General features: G+C 39.2%; 2 protein-coding genes across 12 annotated transcripts in view; one reads left to right on the forward strand and one right to left on the reverse strand.

Annotated features, from left to right (window-relative positions):
* Nucleotides 1-1,123: 1,123 nt before the first annotated feature.
* LOC133486649 (muscleblind-like protein 2a) lies at nt 1,124-21,595 on the reverse strand. The gene is made up of 9 exons (XM_061792115.1): nt 21,455-21,595; nt 14,817-15,332; nt 12,893-13,057; nt 12,623-12,811; nt 12,265-12,510; nt 10,778-10,831; nt 10,344-10,500; nt 7,016-7,051; nt 1,124-4,385 (listed from the first exon to the last, which is right to left on the reverse strand). Exons 2-9 carry the CDS (start codon nt 14,976-14,978, stop codon nt 4,273-4,275), a joined length of 1,122 nt encoding a protein of 373 aa, XP_061648099.1. The 5' UTR covers nt 14,979-15,332; nt 21,455-21,595; the 3' UTR covers nt 1,124-4,272.
* Nucleotides 21,091-22,974, forward strand: part of uggt2 (UDP-glucose glycoprotein glucosyltransferase 2) — a 122,797-nt gene continuing 120,913 nt past the window's right edge. For 7 of the 11 annotated variants that reach the window (XR_009791091.1, XM_061792100.1, XM_061792103.1 and 4 more), the window contains exon 1: nt 21,091-21,229. The gene's annotated coding sequence lies outside the window, so the exon portion shown is untranslated. Of the gene's footprint in view, nt 21,230-21,462; nt 21,597-22,974 lie in introns of those variants that run through there. The other 4 variants (XM_061792095.1, XM_061792094.1, XM_061792097.1 and 1 more) reach the window with 2 other exon arrangements.

Consider the following 22,974-nt stretch of genomic DNA (forward strand, 5'->3'; position numbering starts at 1 on the left):
CGACCTGTCTAAATTTCTTTATTTATTGCTTTTCACCATGACAGGATGTGTTGACATTATGCTGGAACATGTAGTGTACGCCTACAACATTTGGTATACATAATGTGCAATTCTAAACTGAATCTTATGCACAGGTCTAATAAAATGTTCACTGGTTGTATACATAGTTCTGGAATAATACAGGGTATACCAAAAGTAGGTAAGAGTTGAAACAAGAAGTTTACATACACTATATAAAAAGACACACTTTGTTTCCTATCAGTTTTCTGTTTTAGGTCAATTATGATTACCAAAATTCTATTTGCTAAATGCGAGAATAATGATACATCTCTTTTATAAGACATTTTTTTTCCTTACTGTCTTCAAAGTCATAAATTTACATCCGGTAAGATTACGATGCCTTTAAACAATTTGGGGAAAACCCCAATAATGATGTAATATCTTTGGAAGCTTCAGGTAGATTTACTGAACACATTTGAATTAGACACACACCTGCCGATGTAGTTGAAGGAAACACACCGCTTCTTTGTGTAACAAATTGGGAAGGTCAAACAAAATTGGCCCAGATATCATAAAGATAATTGTAGACTTGCATAATTCTGGTTCATCCTTGGGAGCAATTTCCAACCCTAACCCAAAAATTAACGTGCTTTGGTCTGACATGTGCATATCAACCCAAGATTAAAAAAAGCAAAAGACCTTGTGAAGATGCTGGCTCATTATCCACAGTGCATGAAAAGTGTCTTTTTTAGTGTGAACATGTAATGTATAAAATTCTGCTTTGAACTGCAAATAGTTTAAAAAAATCATTTTACTACATTTAAGCTTCATTACTTCAGTTACATATATTAAACAGTTTTAGGCTTTCAAATTAAAGCTTCAAGGACAGTGGTAGGATTTCAAGTCCCATTGTGAGTTTGTGTGTGTCGACCTGGGGGTGACGCTAAAAGAGGCGGTGAGCCATTTCCTTTCTTCATCCCCGTTTTCTTCCATCCTTCTCGTCATTTAAAAGGTATACCAACTTTGGTCCACCCTGTATAATTAATTTAAAATGTGGAAACATGTAATTTTTTTTAAGCACAATGATGGAAGTACATTGTACAAAAAACAGCAGATGACAAAATTGCCTTTAACTGGACAGTGTTTATTGACAATATTAGATTTTTTTTTATAGACTTTAGAAATCACTATTCACATGAACGAATAATTATACACTGTAAAATAAGATCCACTATCATATGAGAAAATGAGGACAAGTTTAAAGTTAGGCCCACTGATGGATGAAATCAATATTAATGTAACCATTTATAGCAGTACGACATCATAAAGCATTTCTGAGGGCTGAGTGACATTTTTAGTCTCCATCGGACATCATTTCCCAGAGTTGTGTCTTCTCTTTCGACAAGCAGAGTGGAATTAAATGCAAATGTAGGCGTCGATGAAGAATAATAAGGCAACAATCACAATCAAATAAAAGCAACTTTTCGGTTATCTTTACTGTGTAAGTGCTTGAAATAAATGTTTCACACAAGACATTCTCAATCTAAAGGATACTGTTTTGTATTGATGGATTCAATACCCGTGGATTATTTGTATCGCTGTATGTTTAAAATTCACACCAACATACCGAAAGTGTTACGATGCACTGGATAGTTTTACTGTAAAATGAAGTATGTGACAGTACAATCACAGCGACGACAGACATCCCGAGTTTGTGACGAGTTAAAAGCTGAACGATTATTACGCTAGCACGTACAATGCACTTTGTTACGTCAACAATTCTATGGTCTTTTTCTCCCGACACTCCACCCTGAACAGCAAATGGCAACTTGTCGGAGGCAAATGAGATCACTTCTTGCTTATATTTTAAATTTTTTTTGAGGAATCTCAACAAAAGTCAGCTTATAAGAGGTTACATTCACAGACAACCCTGGAGAAAATAAGTTCTGGCATGTTAACGTTACATACATACATACATACGTAGATACATTAGCATTAAAATCAAAGAATTCACAACAAAAATGACATCATGGGGAAGAAATAATATAACATCTTAATAGATTGTCTGAATTAATCAAACATAGTCGTGTTATAAAAAAAAAACCCAAAAAAAACAACAAACACCGGACACTAAGGATGGGCATATTAATCAATTAATTGATCAAGAATTGTGTGTAATTGACTGTTAATTAATCATATCTTGAAGCAATTGAGACTAAATGAAGTGTTGTCTAAGGCAGAGTACATACCGACCGAATTTTGTACAAAAAAAAAACGTGAGACCCCACTACACATGACGAGGAAAAAAAACACTGCTTACTGCTCTTATGTGTGGTGTACTTGAGATGAACAAAAAACCACACACATAACAACATCTCAACCGATATTTGTGAGTCTCTGGCCACACAGATAAAAGATTTTCGTTCGTGAACATTGGACTGGTTTAAGATTTACAATTGCTGGCCCTCACCGTTTTTCGAGCAGTTAAGGGTAGAAAATATCACTCTTATTAAACTACACCACAGGGTAATCTCTCAGGATAATCTTTTGAGCGGGCTACATGTACATTTGATTTTTAACATCTTAACCCAATGTCTTTGTAAAACGTGAGCGACACCACTCAATGAGAGAGAAAAAATCGGCACGTGTGCTTACTGCTCTTATGGCGTGTGTGGTGCACTCCAGACAACCAAGACCTCACATAACAATATCGCCATTAAAAATCTGTCTAGTGTCTCCTTCCAAATCCGGCTGTGCAATCATAAATACTCAACAGGTTTAACATTTACGATTCTCATGGTCAAATCAGTGTTACCACAACCCACACCACAGGATAATGCCTCAGGACAATCTTTCAGGGACATCAGATAATCAGGCTTTTGCTGACTTTGATTGCAAGCGTGGGAAAATGCTCCAATTTGGCCCGATTATCGTTAAGCGTGTGAACCCAGCTTCAAGCAGAACATGACGTCATCTATGACGAGTTGAGCTCGAGCCACGCAGGCCTCAACTATTGCACAAGTCCTCTGGGCTGCATCACTAAGCTCAATTTGACACTGGCATGGAAGCAGGAGATTAGAACAGTCAACAATATTAATGAATCAATTAATCAATTGTTAATTTTCCCAATGGTAGATTAACGAAACATAGTTCAATGCCCATCCCATGTGAAGGTTCAAAAGTCTGTAAAATCAAGGAATAAAAGTTAATCAACGTATTTAACAGAATGTCTTCCATTTTGTCTAAATAAACTACACTTTTCGTCCTTTTTAAATTCTTCTAATCATCTGCACATTCAACTATTTAAGAAACATTGTTGAAAAGGAGAGAGGGGGGACTACAGTCATCTTAAATATGAAATAAAATAGAGAGTAGATAATAATTCTTAATAATAATGAGGGTACATAAATATTCATAAAAGTCTTCACAAAGCATTTAAGACGTGTTCACAACTTTCTAGATCTCAGATTTTTTTGATTATTTTTTTTTTAAATACAGGACAATGTCGTTCGAAGCCCCTTAAATATGACAACTCTTTAGGCACTTGTAACATTCAAATAAGACTGAACAGTTACAATAACAGTTCAGTCCTCGTAGATCACGCTTCAGTTTGAATATACATTGAATAAACTAACGCTTATGGAAAATGCCTATAATTCTGACCGATCATTCAATTTTAAATATCTTATTTTGGGGGTGGGAGGGTTGAATGTGTTCCCTTAGAAAGCACATTTGATTGGGTCGACACCGGCTAACAGACTTTCAATGCAATGAAAAGGCACACCAGGTGGAGGAGCACTGCTCACTGTGGATAAAAGCCTGTACACTGAGGGCCATCTTGATATAATTTAAAATAAGTGCTTTTCGCTAGTCGCTAATAAAACAATTGAATCTGGCACTAGGTCAAACAATCATTACTGTTACAAAGAAACGACGCATTCAAGAAAGTGAACAATCTCTAACATGGTTGTTACCCCTTTACAATGGGCACTGCCATGATGTACACACACCCAACGTGACTATTTACATCATTACAATGTCAGCTAACATTTCTATCTGTTAGAATCTTTCAGTACGTTCCTGTTTATATGGTTCTGACTATGTTATGTTACTTTTCCCCCAGTTGCTTCGGGAATGAATACAGCGCGGATGATTTACAGTTGCAAAGGCATGTACAGCATGTCCATGCATAGGGTCTTGTTGTGTGACACGTACAATCCTTAATGGGATACCGTACTGTATGTGGTGATGTACTCCACTGGTGATGCTTCATCAGCATGCAGCTTGCTGCAGGCGACGAGCGCCGTGAACACGGTATGTACAGATGGACTGCTCTGGATCTTTGTGGCACTCAGTCCTGTTTCTGGTGGTTACTTGAGAATAATCTGTTTCAGAAAGAGGGTAGAAACATGACAAAAATGTCGGTGTGCTCTTAGATATCCATCAATGTTGTGTGGAGATAGAAGAGATTGGGTAAAATTTGTACGATGTGGATGTACCTTTTACCAGTTTGTCGCCTTTTTAAAGGGGACATATTATGGAAAATACTTTTTAATATGCAAATACAGTATAGCTGGGGGAAGATCCACAGCTACTTTCAAGCGACACCAGACAATACAAAATGCAGCCATTGGGGCACAAGTTTGCTTATCACAAAATAATTCACATTTGTTTTTCTATTTGAATGTTAAGTCGTTTAAATGTGTCACAATTGCTAACTTGTCGCTCTTTCAACTCTTGACGATGGTGTTCAGCGAACTGTTTAGCCCTACTGTATGTTATATCAGGCTTTGCAGACTCAATTTGTAGTATCTTGCAGATTGCCCTAACTGTCAGCCTGTAAGCAAAATGTTTCCACATCTCCCTCCATACATTTTTTTTTTTTTTTTTTTTTTACCGAACGTGAAAGCTTGTGGCCATTCGTTTCCCTTTCCGAACACACGCTCTGGAGGGTGACGCTTTTTGCGAGGTGTCGCCCACTACGGACGCACACAGACTGCTGCCTAAAGCCAACTCAGTTGTCACTCTTAAAATACCGGTACTGAAGAACCCGAAACTTTACGTTGTGTAATATAAACAAAGCTATTGCGTTTTAATTTGGTTAAGATCTTTGTGCCCCAGGATTATTTTGTCCCTTTTTGATCTTTAAAAAATTAAGAAAATAAAATATATTCCAACCGATACGATCAACTGAAAACCGCCAATGATTTCTGATCACGTGATTGGATCGAAGACAACTCTCCTTCAAAGTATTTTTTTTCATATGTTCCCCCCAAATTTTGCACAGATTTGAAATTGTATGACTTTTGTTCCCCCGTTTGTACTTGCAACCTGGGAGAACACTTGGGAAATATTACAATCTGGGTAATGAGAAAGATGTTGAGAAAACCCAAAAGGAGTGTGAAAATTTTGCAGATGTCTCCACAAGTGTTGCCTGTCCTTGTAGAAGTAGCTGATCGACAGGCAACATGAAGCTCAATGACAGCCGATGCAAGCAGGGACACAAAGCGATTCTTTCAATTTAAAAGAGCCCAAGGTTGTCTCGACTAAAAGCTTCCAAAGGAAAAAGAAAAAGAAAAGAAGGAGCAAACCTGATTGGCTGGCGCTGTTGCTGCGTAGGGGACACTTGTGGCGGGAGAAGTTGCTGCAGCGACACTAGCAGGCGTAGCACTGTACATCATGGGGACTGGCTCAGGAAGGGGGAACCATGGAAGCAATGAAAAGGCAGGTGGAGCATTATGGTAACCATAGCGACGTATGTCTGCCCCTTATTTTTGCCAGGCAAATACGAAATGACGTTAGCAGGGAGGCGTCACTGGGTTAGAGCCGCAGCTGGCATGAGATTACACAGCGGAGCGAGGCAGCGAGGGGAATATAAAGGGAGGACTGATCAGAAGGACAATTAGGACATTTATTTGACTTTCAAGAAGCAACATGTATAGCAGCACCACTAAATATTACCAAAGCTTTTTGTTTGTTTGTTTTTGTTTTTAATAAGAAGTATATTTATTCAAATATTACTCTTGTAAAATGTCCTCCATACACTCGCCAGCCAAGTTAGGTACACCATAAAAAATTAAAAATAAATGTATGGATTTTATTTAAATACATATTAATTCACATACATGCGCAATGCAATAAATGGGAATAACATGGAAAATGAAATGTATTTCAGTAGTTTAATTCAAAAAGTAAAACTCATTAGATTCATTAAACATTGAAAATAGATTTCAGAAGTCCAATTTCTACCTAATTTCGATAATAAAAACCATGTTGATTGTTTCTTATGTAATATTAAAATTTCTTGAGATGGTGACTTTTGCGTTTTCATTAGCGGTAAGCAATCACCATCTAAAAATCTAAAACCATGAAATATTCCCAAGACACTGTCTAGTGAATCTATATATGAGTTTTACTTATTGAATTTAATTACTGTAATAAATTGTTTTTGGCGATTCTAATTTATTGAAATGCACCTGGCTGTATATATTTAAAATTAAATACATTTATTTAAATTAAAATATTCAATTAATCAAAATTGAATTTATCATGGAACTAAAACAAAACACTTAAAAATAGGCATTTCAAAGCCACTGTAAAAAATAAAAAAATACCCCAATCATTGTTAAATTAGCATAATACATCTCTTGACAGTCAATCAATTTAAATATATTTTTTTTGTCACAGCTCCACCATGTCATTACATAATGTGGGTGTACCTAATATAATGGCTTATGAGTGTAAACTGTATTTGAATAGAAATGTTTTTACACATCCCCAAATTTTGAGTTTTGTCTTTCTTTCATACCACAATGCTAATACTTATTCATTGATTGTATTTCCAAAAGCTGAGGTAATATCTAATGAAATATTATTGGCATTTAACAAATAGACGGTGCAAAGACAACATTGAAAAGAAACGTGTGTAACATCTTGATTGCAATATGATTTTTGTTCTGACATTTGAGTGAGTTTAACCTGGCTTAGAATGGACAAGGCAAGACGAGGTACTTACCGACGCTATTCGATGGAGTCATACACAAAACAGACCCTGTGTAGGTACAATGAAAAGAGATGAAATGTTAATAAAAAATCTGCAGTTCTTCGAGTCAACTGTACTAGGTCAGAGTTGCTTATGAAAGGAAAACAGAAGAAAATACAGTAGTGTGGTCAAATAAGCAGTTGTCATGTCAACATGTTGCTAGGTAGCAGCCTTGTCTTGTTTGGTCCTGCTTGGTGAATGTCAGCGTCTGTGGGACTGCAATGTCACGATGGTTGAAGAGCAGTCGTGGCTGATTATGTTCATTAGCGAGAAGCAACTGTACTAGCTCAGAGTTGCTTTGAAAGGAAAACAGAACAAAATACAGTAGGGTGGTCAAATAAGCAGTTGTCATGTCAACATGTTGCTAGGTAGCAGCCTTGTCTTGTTTGGTCCTGCTTGCTGAATGTCAGCGTCTGTGGGACTGCAATGTCACGATGGATGAAGAGCAGTCGTGGCTGATTACGTTCATTAGCGAGAAGCAATTTCGTAGGACCGATGTAAAATAGTGCTCAACTCAACGTGAGGTGACTGGCCTCAGAATGAATAAAGGAGCCTTTTCCACAATCACTCACTACAAAAATGGCATTTAGTTTTGATTGACAGTGTATGGTTGTTTGTTTATATGTGTCCTGCGAGTGGTTGGCGACCTATTTAGGGCGTACCCTGCCTCTCGCCCGAAGATAGCTGGGATCGGCTCCAGCACGCCCATGACCCTAGTGAGAATAAGCGGGATGGAAAATGAATGAATGAATGAATATAAGAGATCTATTAAATTTAACAGTATGTTCGTTTTCGTGCCCAACTGGTTCCCAGTAATTCGATTGCTAATAATCGTTTGTTAGCTTGCCTGACGATTCTGCTTATTGATTCCTTTTAGGATATTAAAACAAATAAAAATAAAAAATGAATTCATTCACCGGGACTCAACTGCTGATAGGTCACTTATGCGCCTTGTTCTCAGGTGTGATTCGACTGACGGAGGGAAAAGTAGGGAGCGAGAGGAGAGAGAAAAAAGAGAGAACTAGCACGGTGACCGGGGCTTGGCTGCTGGTGAGGCCGCTTAAAGCACCTCGTTCTCAGCTGTGATTGGGCTCCAGTCAGATGATAACAGAAGAGCAAGGAGAAGAAATAAAATTAAGTGTAGATAACCGGCCGTCACGTCTCCATTGACTGGTAAGTTGTATTAGTTGGGCGTAAGAACCCGAATATTTAATTCTATGGACCAACAGAGTGGAACTGGACAATTTCATAGCCTGGGCTCGAGACTGCGACCAAATTGTGTGATTAAAAATTTCATCGTCGCATTTGCACGAGTGCATGCTTTGATGGTTGAAAGTCCCTCTCGGCACGCTCTCCGAGAAAGAAAGAGAAAGAGAGAGAGAGAGAGAGAGAGAGAGAGAGAGAGAGAGAGAGAGAGTGCACTATGACGCTGTCTTGATCTTTGTCATGAGTTCCATTTGAATTAAAAGTGACCCGCTGCAATATGAGTGGCTGCCTGCTGCAACATAATTGACTGCTTCTTCCAGAGAGGCCCACTATATACCACTAACTGCAAAGGCCTGCTTAATTTGTCAGTCATTAGTAACCCTAACCCATACTTTTAATTCACTCATTATTAAAAACAAAGTCATGTGCTAAGGTTTTAATAACTTTGTTATGAAGCTAGCAAAGCTAACCTACCTATATCTAAATTCTGTTTCTAGCATAGACATAGGAAGTTACTGTATGTGCCAAGTTAAAAAGTCCCAACTCATTTAAAGAGGATTGTATGGGAAAACAAACTATCATTAAATAAAGTGCAATAATTGCAGTAGAAAAGATTTATCTGTGTTCTGTTTGTGACAATGATTTTAAATAGCTAAACAATACTTTTATATGGTTATACTCCTTATGGTTGTGGTAATGCTCAAAATTAACAGATTTTTGCAGGGGAGGAGGTTTAGGAGACCTCACCATAAAAACTGGCTCCTCTTAGTTGAACAAATGATAAAATAAAAGTAAAGACGTGTTTTGTCTGCTACTGCTTTTTGTGGACAAACGTCTTATTCACAGTTACATATTTAGCAAATATCATATCTCGAGTCACTGTCAATCGAAACTATGGTATGCCATGGTCATGCTGCACCTCCTCAAAAAATGGTGCGACCAAATCATGTGATTCGGCCGAATCATAAATCTACTAGTGCAAAATTTAGTGTAGATCCCTGATAAGGCACTGTGATCTCTTGTAAGGTACGCAAAACCTGCATTGAACCTTTTGAGTCTCTTGACGAACTTTGAGAATTAAGTCGCCTAATTATTTTTTTCCACCCCCTAAGGATACATTGGATCATGAGTGCATACTGGATATGCTGTCTTTTCTGTCTAAAGTCTAAATAAAGATATTTAAGAGTTAAAGCAAACAAACCCATCTGTATTACTTCATTCCCTCACTCAGTATAGAGAATCGATTGGGGTATTGATTATTTTTAATCAATTCCGATCCCGAGTAAAGGGTATTTTAATATTTCAGACAATATTTGATTTAAAGAGAATTAGAAACTGAACACTCAAAAATGTTGACACCATGCTCCGTCTACATTCGGTGGCGTAGGCAAAAAAAAAACTATTGTCTGCTCTATCGTCATCCTGAGCTTCACCACTTCCCGTGTGTGTGTTTAATTGCAGAATTAGATCTAGGCATATTGGAGCAAGCCAGCCACTACACCCCATCCAACCAATTAGCAACTACCCATTCTTCAACCGGTCTTGGACTCCACCACACTGCCAGACCGTCAACACCCTTTGTCGTGATTACTGCATCCAGCCATTTATAAAATTCTAATTTATATTGTGCAATACTTACCTTGTCCTGTTCTGCACTCTGTTCCCAGCGTGCCTGACTGCCTGACCTCTGGTCTCCACTTGCTCTCCTGCTTCAGATCCTGTTTCCTGCCTGCCTGGACCCTGCACCTGGATTCCTCCCACCCTCTCTGAACAGGAGCCTTTTCCCTCCAGCCACAACAATATCCACATGTAACCATAAATATCTCCGCATCATAACCTGCTGTTAAACTATCTTATCTGCACTTGGGTCCTCCTCACAATCCTAACCATGACCATCATGAATCCTTCATCATACAGAACCATGTGCCCTTTTTATCTCAATAGATGTGCTGCACCTAATGACTATGAATGTAAACACATAGCACATGCGTATTTAATGCAAACAACAGGGCCAAATTTCCTAAACTATTCTCTGTCAGAGTGATGGATTGAAGATTTCTGTAGGGAAAATCCTGACGAGTGAGTCAATGCGTACCTGCGGGGTAGAATGCAGCCGTGGGCTGCTGCAGCTGCGTGTTGGCTAGAGCCTGTTGGTAGTGCAGCAAACTGGGGGTGAGCAGCGAGCTGGCCCAGTTGCTCTTCTCCAGAGCTGCTCTCTTTGGTAGCGGTTGCAGGATGCTGTGCGGGAAGCCCTGAAAAGCAAACACAACTCATTTAAGCACATACTCTTCAATTATTTGGTGGTATAAAAAAAAAAAAAAAAAAAAAACATGACTACACAACAAATGTAACTGTTAATTACAAAGCATGCACTCATGGTTTCAGGATACAAATACGAATGGAAATAATGTATCACATTAACTCTATTGAGATTGACACAAATGAGACTACAGAAAGCTCACAGTGACAGAATGACACGTTATCACAGTATCATTTACTGGCTACATGCAAAGCAAAAGGTGAAAATACCAGGTCTACAGTTGCCTCGAGGGGTCGCTTCATTGCTTTGGCAGTCGACTGAGTCTTTTAAGAGCGGACAGCGAGCACATGATGGCAGTGGGCCAATGGGGGGTCAAGCGTATTAACATACAGCAAGCAGAGGTGCATCATGGGGGACAGCGTTGTGCATAGATGAGAAGGGGGAAAACAAAAATAAGCTGAATGTAGTATACCACATAAAACACAGTATGCATGCACAGTAACCACTCACTGACTAAAGATAAACACCTGACGGTCAGCGTGTGCCATTTGTTATTCAGTAGGTCTACAGTTCTACAGATCCATCATTCTAGATACTGTGGTCGTCTTTGTTAAACACTAATATAGGAGCTGTTAAAGAGTATGGCAACATGGATTAAACACAACCAGCATGTGTTTATGGGGGCACTGCATTAGGGATGGGCATAATAACCAATTAGTCAATTGACTGATTGTTATGTAGAATAGGTTGTCAATTAATTGTCTCTCGAAACAATTGAGGCAAAATCGAGTGCCAGGAGGTGCGCTGTTGATGCAGTCTCAAGTAGTTTGTGACCTGAAGAACAAAAGGAGCAACTGACACTCATACGCAAATGGGAGTTCAGAACATTCAAAGAGAGCAGGAGAGAGAGATTTTCCCATCCCTCGATTGCGACCCATCAAAACGAACGAAAAAAGGAATAGTGAGTTTACCCAGGCTAGTGAAGTTAGCATGCAGGCTAGTCAAGTTAGCACGTCAGTATCTTTACATAATTTCATCTGTGGACTGTTTCCATGTTAACATGTTTCGATTTGTGAACAAACAGTACATAGGTACATACTTATATTATTTTGTTTCATGTCTTATGTATATTTAACATTTAGTTGGGCCTGAAGCATTGAATGTGAAGGACATATTTTTGATAACACTGGCACAAAAGAACTTTTCATTTAAATCTTACGTTTCCCTGTGGTCCAATTAAGTGACATGCCCATCCTTAAAATGCAAACACCATGTCATTGAAAATAAAAGCAAGGTTACACAAACACACTGAATGTATAAAACATCATGACACAACACAGACTCTACAAAGCTGTGTTAACAGACGACCAAAATGAGAGCCAGGTTAGGACTTTGGGTGCAACAGCAGCTGTCTCATATTTGTTTGGTTAACATTAAGATAGCAAGCTAAAATTACCCCTACTGTAAATATTAAAGCCATGCAGTAAAGTATAAAATAAGTGATAGGGAGTAACATATATGATGGTTTACATTTTAAACAACACAGATGGTCTATGGAGAACATGTATAGCACACATAAAAGAACACAATTTAGTTAAACTCTATGACTTTCATTCTGAATTCAGTTTATAGCTAAATACAAATAAGACTTTAAATGTTATAGAGATGAAATTACATTATGTCACTGTTGTTAGCTACCATTAAATATAATTTAAATAAGCTCATTCTTGGAAAGGAAAGGACCTGGGTGCCTTACCACGGCTGCAGCTGTGGCCTGGGCCGCCATGGCTGTCTGATGTTGACCGGACTTAATTTTGGCCTGCAAGTGCGCAGGCGGGTGAAAATACTTGCACTTGTCGCGGCTGCACCGACTCTTGATGTAGTCCATGCAAACGGTGACAGTGTTGTCGACGGTGTCGATCATGGGGCTGTCGCTGGGGTGGGCGAAGCGGCAGTCGGTCTCCCCCCGAGCACAGGTCCCCCGCTGGAACTCCCGACACACCTGCAATCAGAGCGACATGCCAATAAATGGGCTTCTGTTATTTTCCAATGGTTTCGAAACCCAAACAATCAGGTGTCAAGTAGTGTGTTTGATCGCAGAGGTTCGACCGTACCTCCAGTTTGTCAGTGCGCTGGAGCTTCTGCGAGGGTGAAGAAGAAGGCGAGCTCTGGACGGTGACAGGTTGGCTCCCTGAAACCAGAACCTGGCTGCTCGGGAGGATGTCTGTGGAAAGCAGGCCCATCCCGTGGCTCAGGGGTGTCAAGTAGGAACCGTAGCCGAGACCAGTGTTAGTGCCAAGACCCTGTATCACAGGAAATGAAGGCTGTAAGGTAATAGGACCAACAGGGGGTGGCATTGCTTTTCCTCAATTTGGGGCACTTACCACAGACTGCAGGCTGGCTGTAGGGATCATAATCTGCATCTGCTGGGCGAGCACTGCAGCTGCTGTCTTCTGCTGAATGAGATTGTTGCGCCCGTTTATTTCCAACTGGGTCTTTAAGTGTGAAGGAGGATGAAGGTACTTGCAGTTCTCTCTCGAGCAACGGCCCTGCATTCAGAGAGAGTAAATTCAGCTCCAATTTTCAATTTTCCCCTCTGAGCACAAGTTTCCCGGCAAAATTCCATCGTTTGAATCGACCATGAGGGATTATCGGCACACTCCTCCATAGTGACAGTGGTGTTATCAGCATGCTCATCACAATGACGTGGCGGCTAGTTCTTGCTAGTGGTAACTGAGGCTTATGGTTCACACCATGGGAGGAAATGTTTCCGGAGTAAGGCTGAGGGGGAAAAAAAAAAAGTCGAGCACAAAAATAAGTTGTCCCAAAATTTTTGCCTTGAAACTCCGCCGGAACTGTGTTTGCAATACCATCAGTGTTTTCCACACAGACATTGCTTGCAGACACCCGCACATCGACCGGGACAATGACGTTGACCTCCCCAACATGGCCACCAAGTAGGCACATCGGTTAACCTGGCTGCTACAGCGCGCTGGAATATTTCCTCTTCATATCTATGATATCTATGGTTGGGAACTTGCGAGCACTGCTGTAATAAACTGCTGTAGTCGGAGGATGTTCAAGGTTTGAGATCAATTTAAACCAAAAAAGGATGAAAATAAAGTAGTATGCAATTACTCCAAAGCGGAGCTGGCGTACCACAGCAGCGTATGTTTTTTTCCTTATTAGCCAATGAAATATACCTACCATCACTCGTTAGAACTTAGAACATACTGAAACCCTACTATCGATAGTTAGAACGTACTGTATAGTGTTTGTAAACACTCTGCATTCAATGACGCAGTGTGTGCTTGCAACAGGTGGGAGTGTGTAAAATATACTTTTTTAGGGAACAAAAGCAGTATGAAAAAGCATTATCAAGCTTCTCCTGTGCTTGCATCCTTATATAGGCTACAATAATATAGCCTCTATTATTATTATTACCATTATTATTGTATGTACAGATGCCTGGTCCTCTGCAGTGGACAAACTATACACCTCCGAGCCAATTGGGAACAGATACTGTCAGCAGTTGACTAAGCGAAAGCCTCTAATAAATGCCTTAACTGCAATAAAAGCCTGGCACTCTGCAGTTGACTAAATAAAGGCAAATGCTGCACCCCTTAAAAACACCACATTCTCTGTGCCATTGACTAAATAATCCCTTCCTTCCAATGGCCGCCTTGTCCTCTGCAGTTGACTAAATAAAAGCCCCGTAATAAATGCCTTACCTCAAATATACACCTGGTACTCTCTGGATTTCATTACATAATAAAAGCCTCCCCTTTAACAAATGCCTTACCCTGAATAGACATCGAGTGCTCTCTGCAGTTGGCTAAATAAAGGCGTCCCCTCTAGTAAACGCCATGTATTCTCTGCAGTGGACTAAATAAAGCTCTCCAATCTAACAAATGCTATGCAGTACTCCTAATACATGCCTAGTCCTCTTTGGTGTTGATTAAATAAAGGCTTATGCCTACTGTAATAAAATCTAGTCAATTTGTTCTGAAATGAGTATTTCAGTACATATTGTGATTTTAGAATTGCGTGCTTAACTATTGCTTTAATGTAAAATGTCGCTTCAAGTGTCTTCACACTGGTCACCCAGAGTGCAGGCTAACATCTAAAAAGACATCAGCGCAGGATGTTTGCTTTTCAAAGTCATGGGGCGCCTATTACAGGATCACATGGCAAGGGAGATGCCATTAGCGGACAAACCAGCTGATAGCTGGAAGCCATCAAAACCTCTACTTTTTAGCAACGCCAGCAGCGGCTGCACTGAAAACTGAACAACGTGATCTTTCTTACTTTTAGCGAGTCAAAGCAGGCGATGACCCTCCCATTTTCCACTTGGCAGCTCTTTGGCGGGTGAGCAAATTTGCACTCCTCGTTGCTGCGTGAACAGTTTCCTCGCTGAAACTGGCGACACACTTCCAGGGTCAGCCATTTTGTGTCTCTCCCCGACGCCATGTCGTCAAAGGTTTTTGATCATAAACTGTTTATTATAAGACAATCGAGGTGCAGAAAGCGGAAGGCCGATCACAGTCCTCTCCTAAAACAAGCTGATGAGTCCTCCATGAGCCGCAGTGAGAGGGATCAGAATGAAGGTCACTGAGCTTGGAGATCGCCCATCCGTCATACACTACCACTCGTTGGCTTTTCTTTGGAAACTATGTGAGACCAGTTGCTTTTTTAGACCATTATCCTCCTTTGATGGTGTGCAAAGTGGCGGCACCAGGTGTTGTTTCTGGACCCAGAGGAAAAACAAGCTTTCCTGCAACTTCAAGCTGAGGATCTCTTCTTAAAGGCACTTATACTGGCGAGCTGAAAGACATAAAAACAGAAATATTACTTGCTCATTGGTCTACATTTGGCACCACTGTAAACTATGCGTCTGAAGCAACAAGGCAATGGACCTTACATGGCCAATTGTAAGTCAATTGTCCAAATACATTTGAACCCCTGGAATATTGAGTTATCCTCCATAAAATTGATGGAATTCCTTTGTGGTATTTTAGTGAAATCTTAAAATAAATCTGGAGGACCGGTCTTCATTTTTCAAAAACCTTATTTGTCCATCCAATCTTTAACAGGCCATACGCCAGTTGCTGTAACAAACTTATTTTCCACATTATAATCAAATGTTATCATAGGCTCAGCTAAAACACTGTTATAATGTTGTTTCTCAGTCATCTCTATTTATATATGTCCATATACTGTACACAGATATAGCTTACTGTCAGAGAACACAAGATCCTTATTGTCACACCCAATTTCAATTCATGCATATTGTCATAAATTAAGGTCTGCTGTGTTCTTTGTCAATTCTTTATGTCAGTTTATGTGTAATATATGTCAATGTGATGTTAAAACGTGATGTATATTAGTACATTTGTGTCCTGTGACTGAATATGAGTACATGTGGTGATCTCTGTTGTAGTATAACTATCTGTATCTCATATTGTTTTGTGTTCTGAGTGAATGAACGAGCTATGCAAGTATTGTGTAATAAGACAAGTATCTTTATAATACAGTCATGAATATGATTTCACGCTTGTTGCAGTAGCAACAACTGTCGTCATGGACACACTTTTTGAGTTATGTCTATGGACAGATCATGACCCAGATATAGAACTGGATCATAATCAAAAGTTATTCAATTTGTTATCAAAGACACACGAAATTTAATTAGTCAGTTCACAACTTTTCTCACAAAAAAAAAAAAAAAAAAAAGCCAGATTCAGATCCAGATCATAATCAAGCAGTAATCAATTGGTGTCTTACTATCAAAGTCCTTAACAATGTATTAACAACGTACAGTGGACCCCCGCTACCAGCAGGGGATAGGGACCGGGACCGGGACCGGGACCGGGACCATGAATAGCGAAAACCAGCATAATTGTTTTTTTTCTTTTTTTAAACCCCAAAAATTATTGAATAAGCGGGGATAAAATACCAATCAGTGTTTTGGGGGTTGGCTCCCCCCAAAAAATAATTAAAAAAAATATTCTAAAAATATAATTTTAAAAATTTTGAAAAAATTGCAAATTGTGTTTAGCCTTGTTAGCTAGCCTTGCCAGATGGAGCTCATCGGTAGCTGGGGCGGTACAGGCTGTAGTTTTTGCTTGTGTCATCACATCATCTTTCGCCCATCCTGTTTTGGTTACAAAAATATTACGGTCGAAAACCTAAAATGCACTTTTGGACCATTTTTGGATGAAAATCTTCGGTGACTAAATTTGTGTTGCCTCCCTCGTATTGAAATATTTAAATAGAATTAAAAAGAAATAGTTTTTGTCGCACTGTATCAATTAACTGCTTCTCCGTCTGGTGTGCCCGCCTTGGCCCCCAAGAGGCAGTACAAGACAGACAGACGGATACTGTTCATTAAGACGTCTCAACTCATCACTACGGCACTAATATTAAATTGTTTTACCGAAAGGATATGGTGAGTACTGTTATACTGTCTGCCTAAATGTTCCTGAACCATTTGTGTGCAATTTGTTGCTTAAAGGGTTAAAGCACAGCAAAATAGACGCTTATTAGCATTAGATTAAGTTAGCGGGGACTTTCTTCAGGCAGTTTGGCTGTTTTAAATACACAAGGTATAATTCTGTTTGTTTAGTTTGACAGTAAACTTCAACTGGGGTTGGCGTTAAACAGCTTGAAGCATTTGGTTGATGAATTGTTCAATATTTGCCCAACAGATGCTTTTTGTATTGCGTTTAGTTTAGTGCCACAATAAAGCGCTCGTATCTCAAGTCTGTGTTCACAAGTCAAAGCAAATCAACGATGGAACAATAGCGCGTCTTTCGAAAAACTCATAAGCCAATTCACTCGTATCTCAAGGCACCACTGTATTTTGAAGCAAAATGTGCTGCTCGTCTTGGATCCTCAAAGATCATAGAGAGGCCAAAACACATAGCAAAACACCAAAGAGGCCAAAACACATAGCAAAACACCAAAGAATACAACATCAGACTTTTCCTAATTGGCCTTTGAAGAGCTCTGAGCCAAACCATACTGAATATCTGGTTAAACGAGGTCGTTGAATTGCAGTGATTATCTCAAAGTCATAGGTTTGTATGACAAAATATTAAGGAAACAGAATTTTTGCAGAGGTAATTTTTATTAGATTTGTTTTAAATAATTATCTAGCAAGGATGACAATTCAAAAGCAATACCTGACTTTTATCAGTCCATTTCCAGTAAAATTGTATTCATTATTAATTTTGTCACTGTCAAGTTATTTCAGTAACCATTGTGGTGTTTTATTAATTTTCTGTAATGGAAGGGTACCAACAGCTTTGCCTGTCTCTGGATACAGGTGGTAATAAAAGCAAGCAAACACACATCATCCTCATAACTGTTTTTGTCTTGTTTGCTCTACATGGTCCAAGTGACACAATTCCAATTTTTCACTCGCAAGTGGTACAATTGGGATATGTGCCATGGCAGCTTAAAAAGAAAAAAAATGCGCACAAATTGTATTGAGCCTGTCACAATATCGTATTGAAACAGAAATTTGCGATACTCTTGACAGTGGTCCCCAACCTTTTTCCGCCAGGGACCGGACTGCATATATATATATATATATATATATATATATATATATATATATATATATATATATATATATATATATATATATATATATATATATATATATATATATATATATATATATATATATACACACACACACACACACACACACACATCTATTTTTTTGACATTGGGATCCTGGAATTGCTTCACGACCATATGGGAGCATTTCGGCTAGCCTGTTGAGAACAGTGTTGAAAACTGTGCAGTCGACAAGAGCCGTAAGTGTTTCAAAGAAACTTTCGTAAGTCACGTTGGAGACAAACTAAACATTTAATGTTTTTGTTCTGGCCATGATTGATTATGCACCTTTGAAGTGATTGATATGTCATGTTGATAGGACATTTATTTCGTTGTCTCTTTGAAAGTAGCTTATAGAATGTTCACAGCATGGTCGCTTCTTCCGCGGCGCCGTGCTCGCCTGTGTTCATCAGTTCATACAGTCCCTTCAGAATGCAATGACTGAGTATTGCGTAGTATGTGTGTTAATGTAATAAACTATGTGTGTATTTAATTACAATTGGCGATGTTTGCGGGTAAAGGCATGACGTTAAATCAATCAGTCAATTTTCCACTGTGATGGCATCATAACATTTGGGCCTGGCCTACAGGAAAGAGTTGTTTATTATTTGTTGGCTGTATCCAATGTCGTGTCGCGTGAAAATTATTTATTTCTTGCGTTTCGTGAATAAAGCAGTAAATAAACTTCCCACCGTGAAATTGCATACTAAATCATACTATTTGTTAAAAAAAAAATACAATTTTATTATTTTCCCAAATCGTTTAGCCCTAGTCCTGATTGATGGCAAGGTACCGTAATTTCTAGTGTATAATGCGCACCCATGATTAATGCGCAGTTTATCTCACAATTCTACAAAACCCTTCAACCTACGTATAATGAATTTTTACAATGCATGATTTTGCTTCTACCCATATGATCAAAATATTAAGTATTATCTGTATTTTGTTAGTTTCTTCAAATCATTATTCTGAAGTTAAGCACTTTATTTGAACACAAAACTTTTTTTATTTACTTGCTCTTATTTTGAAATTCAAAGCCCTACTTTTATTTAGTAAATGAGAAAACACAGTTGTGCTCATGTTTAATTACACAGGCAGAATTTGTAAGTTGTGTACAATTATTTAAAGAAAACATGAAGGACCAGGCGAAACACATTTAATTTTATTTTAATGGGATTCAAATTAAACATTTCAGAAAAGCATTATCATTAAACAAAACATAACAATAAATAAATTAATGATGGTTGTTGTTCAGTCATCAGTCATTTTTAAAAACAAAACAAAACAAAATTTCACAAATTCTGTGTATGTAAACTCATGAGCACAACTGTACATATATGCAGTCATATGGACCCCTGTCATATTGGAATGAAAGTGTAGGCTACACCTTTTTCATTACCACTCAGTGGCATACTAGAATAAAGGTGTACTTTTTCATAACCTCTAGGGGGGCGGTGGCATATTGGAATGAAAGTGTACAGCTTTTCATAACCTCTAGATGGCAGCATAAATTTATACAATTTTCTCCTATACTTGTATAATGCACACCATTGACTTTTGACCATTTTTGGGGGGGAAAAATGCGCATCATACACGAGAAATTATGTTAGTTTTAATTGGGCCCAAATCATTAAAAGATTATTGGCTTCGCAGTGATGATGACTTGCTAAGTGTGGCTAAAGGTTGAGCTACATAAACACACAATATTGTGGCTAACTAGAAAAGTGTGGCTAGGAGATTTTATACTACCACTCTGGCTAAGAGGTTTCATAGCTTTCATGACCCAATGCCAACTCTGGGTGTCTGTCAATGTGGTTTGATGCATTTATTCGGATGTATGTCAATAGAAATGTGCATGGAAATAGACAGTCCCAAAAAAAGATTCCAGGCATTAAACCTAATTTGGGCAATTGGATCTGCAGTGTAAATCCAGCCTTAGAGAAGAGTTTTGCCTGAAATGAGATGGCAAATATGCTGCGTTGACTGTGACACTTTCACACTTCTGCAATTCTTAGTTAAGGGTGACCTCCATCTATAAAGAACACAAAGTAGGTAATACAATGTTTAAATACACGTCTAGGGTTAGTCAAACACAGAACAGGATACACACTCCTGTATTGCACAGTTAGCCGTGTGACACACAGGGACTTGAAGCTGGGGGTGGGGGCCGAGGGATTACGTATCATATAAAATGCATGCTGAGAAGTTAGGTTTGACAAACGTGCAGGGCAGGCTTAAGTTTTCGCTCGAGTTAGTTGACCCGGAGCTTACTGTCGCGATCCTTCGTGAAATCCCATCGCACACACAAGAGCACATTCCTTTGGGGCACAAGTCAGGAAATGAGCCCGGGCAAGAGACTTTACCTACCCATCTGCCCTCACTCACATGCAGCACGCCCATCCACAACTTCAGAGGCACTGAGGCACAGATTTAAGAGACAATCAACGTGAATGAAAGAAAAACAACAACTCAGTAGGCAAATCATTTTCTCCTCGACAACAGGGAAACTGGAAAGACAGTCCAGCATTCCCAGCCTCCCCCTTTCCTGCCGGGAAGACCCTCCCAGTCTGGAATGAACCAATTGGAAACAAGAAATGGATACACAGAGTGAACGCTGTCTGCAAAAACACTGCTGTTAGTTGAAATAAAAATGTTCCTGTCCAATTGGAGATGGAATGTCATGCCACTGGAATTCATCAAATTTGAATGCATTAATATACAATTTATTTACAAAAAAACCCCAACAAAACCATGTTAAATCTTTTACTAAAAAGCACATTTGATAAATCCAATTATTAGCATAAAATACCAGAAGTTTGCTTCCTCACAGAATACACTAAGAGTTTGTTTCCCCTTATGACCATATGAGGCGTTTCCTTTGATAGAGAATTAATAATTTGCTAAACCGGCTCGGTTAATGTACAACTCATCAATCTGGACACAATTTAACCCCTATGAAAACAACCCCCTGCTTTGGGGCAGATAACACTTTGTGTTGAAGCTACACTAAGTTGAATTATTTGCATTTTCATAGGAACTGGGGGACTCGACGACACGCCACTCAGAAGAAAACGTCACTAATACGACTTCAAAAGGTCAGTTTAACAGCGTCACGGGCCTCTTTTATGCACTTTAGCACTCTAACATTTGGCGTGATTTTCTCAAAACGACAATATAGATTCTAATTCTGACGTAGCATTTAGCATTAGCACCCCTCGGGGCTGGCTGCTTTAGCAAGACGCCTCCGCATACGTAATGACGACGTATTAGCCTTTAGCATGATGCTAACTCCGGTTAGCCAGGGGCGAGAAGTTGCTTACCTCATCGCCGCGGATGAACCGCTGCCCGCGGGGCTGGCGGGAGGGGCCGGGAGGGGGGGTGCCACACCGCGCCACACAGCTCGGACACGGCGAGGAAAAGCCAACCGTGGGGCCGAGACGAGCGCTCGACAACCGCTTGACGGTGAGCGAAACGGTAGCTTTAGTGTTTCGGAAAACTACGAGGACGTCATTTTCCGACGGCCATCACTTTGTGACATTACACAGCTTTGAGCAACAAGCTCTTGACAGCTTACTGTACAGTCGCCGACGTGATGTCACGGAGGGGTGTGTGGAAGATCCGCCAAACTTAAAAACGCCAATAATTTACTTTGTATCGATTATCATAAAACGAAGCAGGTAATTTCTTATCATAAATGTAAATATATACTCTATTGAGCCATTTTAGTCAAATCGATGTAGACTTTCTACAATGTATACGTAAGCACACCCCTCTGGAAATAGAGTGGTTCGGTCCACACGAACGCCAGGAGGCTAGAAGGGCAAAGGGTTTCCTTGTTACCAAGGGAACAGCAATAAATCCATGTGAGAATTGTTTTATTTGGTATTATTATTAGCATTGAAATGATCACGCCTCTTTTATCTAAATAGTTATTTTAGTTTCCTGAATCCCGAAAAGGTGCTCACATACCAACAGAATTTCATTACTATGTAGTTAACATGAAAAGCTCCATTTTGCACCGTAAAACCTGCACGCCGCAATAGATTTATGCATGGCAGATATGATGAGAGGATAATGTGTGAGCACAATGCACACGGTGTCTTAGTTTAACGAGTCTTGTCAAGGTCAAACGAGACAGATGCTAACACTACGGGGAGGAAGGATTTTGCTGATATGTTTAACAACAGGGTGCACTGTATGAATACAAATTCAAATGTGACATTAAGGTGTTTTTATCCTCCTCTCTATGCAAGACTAGATGAAGTAGAATAATGTGCCATTACCATTAAGTGGGTTGCCTTCTGTTTTATCATTTTATTAGTTGTGTTTGGTAGCCTGTCTGCAGTCTCAATTTTGTTTTAATGGCAAAATGTAAAAAATAAAATAATAGTAAATAGAATAAATATGAACTAAATCATTAATAAGTAATAAGTATTATTTAAAAATACATAATGTAATAAGAATAAATAATGAACTAAACTTACATACTAACATATGGATTTCAGCGTAAGTATAATCCTAAATAAAATATAATATTAAATATATATATAGTTTTCAAAAGATTTTAACATAATATTTCATAATAAAGGTTTTGAAATTATTTTGTTCAAAAAGTTTATTACGGCGGCATGGTGGACGACTGGTTGGAGCGTCAGCCTCACAGTTCTGAGGACCCGGGTTCAATCCCTGGCCCCGCCTGTGTGGAGTTTGCATGTTCTCCCCGTGCCTGCGTGGGTTTTCTCCGGGCACTCCGGTTTCCTCCCACATCCCAAAAACATGCATTAATTGGGGACTCTAAATTGCCCGAGGGCATGACTGTGAGTGCGAATGGTTGTTTGTT

The sequence above is a fragment of the Phyllopteryx taeniolatus genome, chromosome 12 (assembly GCF_024500385.1).
Source record: "Phyllopteryx taeniolatus isolate TA_2022b chromosome 12, UOR_Ptae_1.2, whole genome shotgun sequence".
NCBI classification, from domain to species: Eukaryota; Metazoa; Chordata; class Actinopteri; order Syngnathiformes; family Syngnathidae; genus Phyllopteryx; species Phyllopteryx taeniolatus.

What these genes read in the sequence shown, in the direction of transcription:
- LOC133486649 (XM_061792115.1), bottom strand. Translation starts at nt 14,978, where the DNA reads ATGGCGTCGGGGAGAGACACAAAATGGCTGACCCTGGAAGTGTGTCGC. An exon ending in CAGCCAGCCTGCAGTCTGTG is followed by an intron (nt 12,812 to 12,892) that starts GTAAGTGCCCCA and finishes CCTGTGATACAG; the next exon opens with GGTCTTGGCACTAACACTGG. An exon ending in TCGAGGCAACTGTAGACCTG is followed by an intron (nt 10,501 to 10,777) that starts GTATTTTCACCT and finishes TTTGCTTTTCAG; the next exon opens with GGCTTCCCGCACAGCATCCT.